Source organism: Podarcis cretensis (assembly GCF_951804945.1).
Source record: "Podarcis cretensis genome assembly, chromosome: 14".
Classification (NCBI taxonomy): domain Eukaryota; kingdom Metazoa; phylum Chordata; class Lepidosauria; order Squamata; family Lacertidae; genus Podarcis; species Podarcis cretensis.
The window spans coordinates 46,912,519-46,919,215 of record NC_137183.1 but is presented as its reverse complement, the minus strand read 5'-3'; the positions used below and the strand labels follow the sequence as shown (position 1 = coordinate 46,919,215).

Genomic DNA, 6,697 nt, shown 5'->3' with positions numbered 1-6,697 from the left:
AACTATTGTGCCTAAAACTGCACAGATGCTTGTGGGGCCAGGGAGGGGGCACACTTTCCTAGAAAGTAAGTGACAACATAGTTTTAGGCCTCAATCCTAGACAGCCATAGCCTGGGTGAGGAAAAGTATGTATGCAGGCAGAAGTTTTTTGCAAGTTCCAGCTTCATAGGAATGGCAAGCTGCTGTTCCATTTTGAAGCAGGTCAGCTTGATGATGATAAAATTATTATTATTATTATTATTATTATTATTATTATTATTATTATTATTATTAATCTGTACCCTGCCCATCTGACTGGGTTGCTCCAGCCACTCCAGCTTCAGTAAAAATCCATGAAATGCCCCTTCCGTTGTGTACAGAAAACTTCCCCTTGTCCAGAACTAGTCTGATACAGGTTTCCTTTGCATGTGTCTCTTAAAATTATTCCTGTGAGCATGCCAGATCAGATAGCTAAGCTAAGCACTTCACTAAAGCACAGGCAGCTGCAGCTACTGTAACTCACAATAGAACAGAAGAAATGTTATATATGGGTTGGATTTCATCTGGTTAGCCATCATTAATCTACACCCTGTCTGAGGGTGTTTCCTAACCCAACCTTACATTTTACTCCCCTCTAGAGTGACAAATCCCCCCAAAGAAGCCTGAATGTTTGTGAGCATTCCATGACATCGCAGCACTTGCTCAGCCAAGGGTGGCTTGGGAGAGCTGTAAGCTGAACACTGTAATCTTCCTATTTTACATACAGATCTTAATTTTTATCTTCATTTCTTATTGCTAATTTCTTCAAATGAGAGACCAGGGAGAGCAACCTGCCCTCAATCTTAACACTGCAGTGCTGCTCCAATGAGGAGAAGTAGCTAGGAGCTCAAGTCTTTTATCCTACTGCACTCAGAATTTCAATCTTGGCTTGTAGGCAGTGCTTAAACCAGAGTTTCCTAGTTTGGATGTCACAAGAAACTGTGGTTAGGAAATCAGGAAGTCTCTACTCAATCAGGGCATGTGAGAAGAGGAAGGAAAGGCAGAGCACATAAGCTCAACAGCATTACATCTGCACCATACCCATAACTTGGTCCTAAATCTATATAATATCCTTAGCTGAGGCTTAACACTGTTCTTTGCTGAACACTGGAAAACACTTCAGGCTTGCAGGGAAGGCCAAAACATTTCCTAAAATAACATGATCCCATTTCTATAATTGTTAACATCAATTATTGTGGAAAGTCCCTATTGTTGTTGTGAAAAGTCCCTACTTCCACCACATAAGGATTCAATTATCAGACACCCTCACAAGTCAAAGTTTAAGGCAAACTATCTTTTATTCATGTACAAAGAACCAAAAATAGAATTCAGTATGACACTGAGCTGAAACACTGGATGCTTTTAATTTTTAGATCCCGGACCCACCTATAGCCCAAATCTGCTCCCCCCCCCCTTTATTTACCATTTATCATACCACGAAAATAAATGGATTCTGACCCATCAAGAGAAGATTGATGCTGTAAAACTGTCACAGTTTCTTACGTTTCCACACTAACATATCCCTCCTTTTACCAACAATATACCTTGGACTAGAACTGTAGATGAAACCACAGCACAAATATGATTAGAAATGTCTCATCTACAAAATAGTCCTTACCCATTTTACCAATCAATCTTGAGAACTTTGCACAGTAACAAATAAACACCTGCTCTGCATTAAAGACACCTGATGGTATATTTCATCTGTTTAGGCCCCATGAACTCAACATATCTTCAAGCTTTGGGCTGGCTATGCATCCTGGCTCCGCAGCGGCGCCTGTGAATTAAAACAAAGATGTTGTGTAGCATTTCAACATGGACAGCGATGTGGCAGGAAGAAAGGTAAGTACAGTGTACCTCGCAAGACGAATGCCTCGTATAACGAAAAACTCGCAAAACGAAAGAGTTTTTCGTTTTTTGAGTTGCTTCGCAAGACGGATTTCCCTATGGGCTTGCTTCGCAAGACGAAAACGTCTTGCAAGTTTGTTTCCTTTGTCTTGCAAGTTTGTTTCCTTTTTCTTAAAACCGTGCATTCACTTCGAGGAGCAACTCATAGCACGCGGTGTGGTAGCCTTTTTTGAGGTTTTTGAAGACTTTGGTGATTTTTGAAGCTTTTCCAAAGTCCGTGCTTCGCAAGACGAAAAGATCGCAAGACGAAAAAACTCGCGGAACAAATTAATTTCGTCTTGCGAGGCACCACTGTAATGCCAGCTCTTGAGTGGATTGTTCACAGTAATCAGATTTTCTTATGAGATCTACTTGGGATGAGCTGAACCTACAGATCACATCAATGGCCAACTTGTTTTCCTTCATGGAGCCCAAAAACCTGCTTAGAAAATTGTTTTCAAATTGCAGAAGAGTCATACTATGTTCTTGCACAACTCCTACTCATTTAAGCTAGGCTTATGCAAGTTATCTTTCCAGTGAATGGCACCTCTCATCCACTGTTTCCAGACAGGATAATGGCAAGTTTTGTGCCTTTGCTTCTGCAGTCCTGTGCACACTTAATTGAAAACAAGTCCCACAGAATTCAGGAGGACTCACGTTGAGTATAGAATCACGCTGCCAGCAGCTCTTGCAATACTAATTTGGGTGAACCGCGTAGCAGATCTCCTCTGTGACCAATGTTACCCAAACATCCCAATCAATAATATGCCATTCTTGAATACAGATTCTCAGAACAGTTTCCAATATAAACAAGTAACTACAGCAGCAAGACACAACAGCAACCTGCACAGGTTAAAAGCCAAAGTAAGAGAAGAAATCCAGAATGCACTTAAAAGATAATAAACTCGGCACCAGGCAAACCACTCGAGGGAAGAAGTTGCAAAGCCCAGAAGGCTCTTTCTCTAATTGCCATTGCCATTGACTCCAACAATGATGGGAACCAGTTTTGAACTTCCAAAGCAAATCTTAACAACATGGCAATTCATGTAGGACTGGGGCATTTATGTCCCTCCATACATTGCTGGACTACAACTCCCATTGTCCTTTGCTGGCTGGGGCTGATGGGAGTGAAAATCCAACAACATCTGGAGAGCATCAGATTCTTCATCTTAATGCAGGAGGAAGTAGACCCCAAGGTGGCCAGGTTTTATGTTTGGTTATGTCTCAGTACCAATGACAATGTGTGCCAGTGTCAGAACAGTAACTTCTCTTTTCCTTGAAAGTAAAGTTTATTTGCAAGCCCCTCTCAGGAGTGGCAAACCTGTGGTTCAGAATTTTTTTGGTCTTCCAACTCCAATCAGACTTTGCTGGTACAGCCCAGGGATTATGGGAGTTGTAGTCCAACAACATTTGGAGGACCATAGGTTAAACACTCCTGCATTATATACACTCCCACACACCCTAACCAAGCCATACCCATTTGACTCCTTTCGTTGGTTGGTTCGAAACCTGTAACGAAGGTGCTCTGGGGAATGTATTGCAGACCTTTTCTTCATTACCGTGTAACAGCTGGTTTATAATTCCATACAGAAGTGGCCTGTTAAAAAATGGGGGGGGGGGATGTTGAGTAGAGAGAGCTGAAGAAACAAGGGGCAAAGGAACTTTAGCCTTTCCCATTTACTTCAGTGGAACTTGCACAGGGGGAATCTTTGCTGGACTATGCTTGCAGATTTTCAGCAAAGAACAAACAATTGCATACAGTGGTACCTTGGGTTACATACGCTTCAGGTTACAGACTCTGTTAACCCAGAAATAGTACCTCAGGTTAAGAACTTTGCTTCAGGATGTGAACAGAAATCGCAAGGCAGCTGTGCGGCAGCAGCGGGAGGCCCAATTAGCTAAAGTGGTGCTTCAGGTTAAGAACAGTTTCAGGTTAAGAACAGACCTCCGGAACAAATTAAGTACATAACCAGAGGTACCACTGTAACTCAGAAGCAAGGCCCTCTGGGTCCAAGGAAACTGACTTCTTTGTAAGCACTCTTTGGAGGCACACTTACAGCATAATCTTATCTACTCAGAAGTAGGCTTATTGAACTCCATGGGACTTTATTCCTAGGTAAGTATGTATAAGATTATAGCTTTAGTAATTTACCATAGAGCCCCTGAAGTGTAAGGAAAACATTATATGTGTCGTCCTGCACATATATGATTGAGAATGTATTCATCATATATCAACACTTAAGGCATTCAAAATCCAGAGGGCGTTTATAGAAGATATGGACTATGTCATCTTACACTGATCTGCTGTTTGGATCTTCAACTATATTTAATTCATTAACAAGAAATTCTCTGTCCAATGGAACTTCAGGCTGGCCAGACTCTGAAAAACAGAACATGTGAACATTAAGTCTTCCCAATCCTTTCTGAACTCAGATTCATAGAATCATAGAATTGTAAAAGTTAAAAGGGACCCCAAGGGTCACCTGGTCCAACCCCTTGCAATGCAGGAATTGTATGTACCTAGCTATTTTAGTAACCCCCATCACACATAGCTCGCAGACAAATCACTATTCACCAGCCACAAATCTCCATCCACCCAGAGACACATTTCTGTAGGACTGCAACTTCTGTGATTTCCATTTCCATATTCATTATTTATTGGACAGTATCCAGCAATGGAGGGACGCAGGTGGCGCTGTGGGTTAAAGCCTCAGCGCCTAGGGCTTGCCGATCGAAAGGTCGGCGGTTCGAATCCCTGCGGCGGGGTGCGCTCCCGCTGCTCGGTCCCAGCGCCTGCCAACCTAGCAGTTCGAAAGCACCTCCGGGTGCAAGTAGATAAATAGGGACCGCTTACCAGCGGGAAAGTAAACAGCGTTTCCGTGTGCAGCTCTGGCTCGCCAGAGCAGCGATGTCACGCTGGCCACGTGACCCAGAAGTGTCTCCGGACAGCGCTGGCCCCTGGCCTCTTAAGTGAGATGGGCGCACAACCCCAGAGTCTGTCAAGACTGGCCCGTACGGGCAGGGGTACCTTTACCTTTACCTTTATCCAGCAATGGAGAAAATGAAATAGGAAAAAGGATCACCTGCTGTTAGAACAGATGAAGCATATTTGTATTTGTTGAACTCCAAGTATTCACGGATCAGTTCGTTGATTAAAAGGTTCTCATGGGACAACGATGGCCGTGGTTCGCTTTGGTCATCCAGCGCATTGAAAACTTCAGCTCTGATCCTTGCTTTGATCTGTCCCAGCGTACCTCTCTTCTCCAGCGTGTCTGTTAAAACTAGGGAGTACAAATCCAGGCAGCTTTTCTATTAACTAGAAAACCAGCTGTAGCTGTTCCAAGTGCGAAAACAAACAAGCAAACACACACACACCCCAAAAAAGAGAACAACTGACAATAGCTAAGCCTTTAGTTCTCATAAGCTGCGTTGGACGGAAGCCAAGTTTCATTAGAAATGCTGGACATTTAAAAAATTGCAAATTAACAAAGAAGAATGAGATTTTCGTCTTTTTGTAAAGCAGACAGAATTAAATATGCTTCCAAAGTATTGGAAGACACCAGATCTACCCACTCTGGAAGAATGGCAGATGAAGATGATAGACTATATGGGACTGGCAGAGATGACTGGCAGAATCCGAGACCAGGACAAAGAGACAGTGAAAGAAGATTGGAAGAAGTTCAAAGATTATCTTAATAAACATTATAAAATTAATGAAGGCTAAAAAGATATGGGTTTAAAAATTAGGGGTTTGCAGGGGCGCTGATTAAGGAAAAGGAACAGAATCATCAAAAACTATGGGAAATAAGGGAATGGATTTGCTGATTCGATAATGAAATTGGAATACAGAAGGGGGAGGTGTGAGGAGGTCGGGGAAGTTAGGTTTAAGAAAATAAGGTCTGAAATTATACTTGTTTTCTGTTTTTTGTTTGTGTATGTTTTTATTGTTGTTTGTGTTTCTATGTTTTTATTGGAAACTTTAATAAATATCATTTAAAAAAAAAGAATTAAATATGCTTCCTTGTTGGCATGATAAAACGTATCCCCATCAAGTCCATGACGGGCAGCCAGGCAACAGGTGCAGCACCCCACAAGAGAATACCAGCTGCACCAGGTGAACTTCCACCTGCCATGGATCTCTTAAAGGCTTAGGAGCAGAGCTGGGGGAAGCCAGACACACACCCCCAGTGAAAAATAAGTTTAAAACAAGTGCCCCCCCCCCTCCTCCGCGCACCAAGACAAAGGAAAAAGAATATTCCCGCTTCCCCTTACCTGCTTTCAACTCTGTTATGGTCGCCATCTTGGAAGGGGCAACCGGAGGCGGAAGTGGGAAGGGAGAAACAACCGAAAGTTCCCGGATATAAACAAACTGGCTTCTCGGTCTCTAAGGCAACCTCAGGCGCAAAGCACGCGTGCGCATTAGGGACGGAGGAGCGCTCGCCTCCCTCCACCCGGCGGCGTTATCTGCGCTCCACAGGCTGCGCGCTCAGCCAATAAGGTCATCTGGAACCTTTAACCCTTTCCTTTCCTCGGGCTTGTACTTTTTCCTTGCTGGTTTACTAGTGAATGCTGATAAATTCTTCCCTCCTTTCCCAACAGCATCCGTTGCTGCATGGAAGGCAGATGCTCAACAGGTGATGCTGTGCCCACCTTCCTTGCAGTTCCACGCTGGAAATAAATTCTCTACCTGTTGGACTTCTTACTTGCCCTGCAACCATTAAGGCTTAGATGCCTTAATGCGTGTCCCGGTTTGCAACCTTTTTTTGGATTACAACCCATTTTTGGGGGGATT

At 43.2% G+C, this 6,697-nt stretch overlaps 1 protein-coding gene across 1 annotated transcript; it reads right to left on the bottom strand.

Annotated features, from left to right (window-relative positions):
* Positions 1 to 1,695: 1,695 nt before the first annotated feature.
* Positions 1,696 to 6,303, bottom strand: CEP20 (centrosomal protein 20). Its single transcript, XM_079954087.1, has 5 exons — positions 6,178 to 6,303; positions 4,989 to 5,186; positions 4,201 to 4,285; positions 3,382 to 3,502; positions 1,696 to 1,795 (listed from the first exon to the last, which is right to left on the bottom strand). The coding sequence occupies exons 1-5, from the start codon at positions 6,203 to 6,205 to the stop codon at positions 1,769 to 1,771; spliced, it is 459 nt and encodes a 152-aa protein (XP_079810213.1). The 5' UTR covers positions 6,206 to 6,303; the 3' UTR covers positions 1,696 to 1,768.
* Between the last annotated feature and the right edge of the window lie 394 nt (positions 6,304 to 6,697).

What these genes read in the sequence shown, in the direction of transcription:
- CEP20 (XM_079954087.1), bottom strand. Translation starts at nt 6,205, where the DNA reads ATGGCGACCATAACAGAGTTGAAAGCAG. An exon ending in TTCATCTGTTCTAACAGCAG is followed by an intron (nt 4,286 to 4,988) that starts GTGATCCTTTTT and finishes TCTGTTTTTCAG; the next exon opens with AGTCTGGCCAGCCTGAAGTT. An exon ending in CAACGAAAGGAGTCAAATGG is followed by an intron (nt 1,796 to 3,381) that starts GTATGGCTTGGT and finishes TTTAATTCACAG; the next exon opens with GCGCCGCTGCGGAGCCAGGA.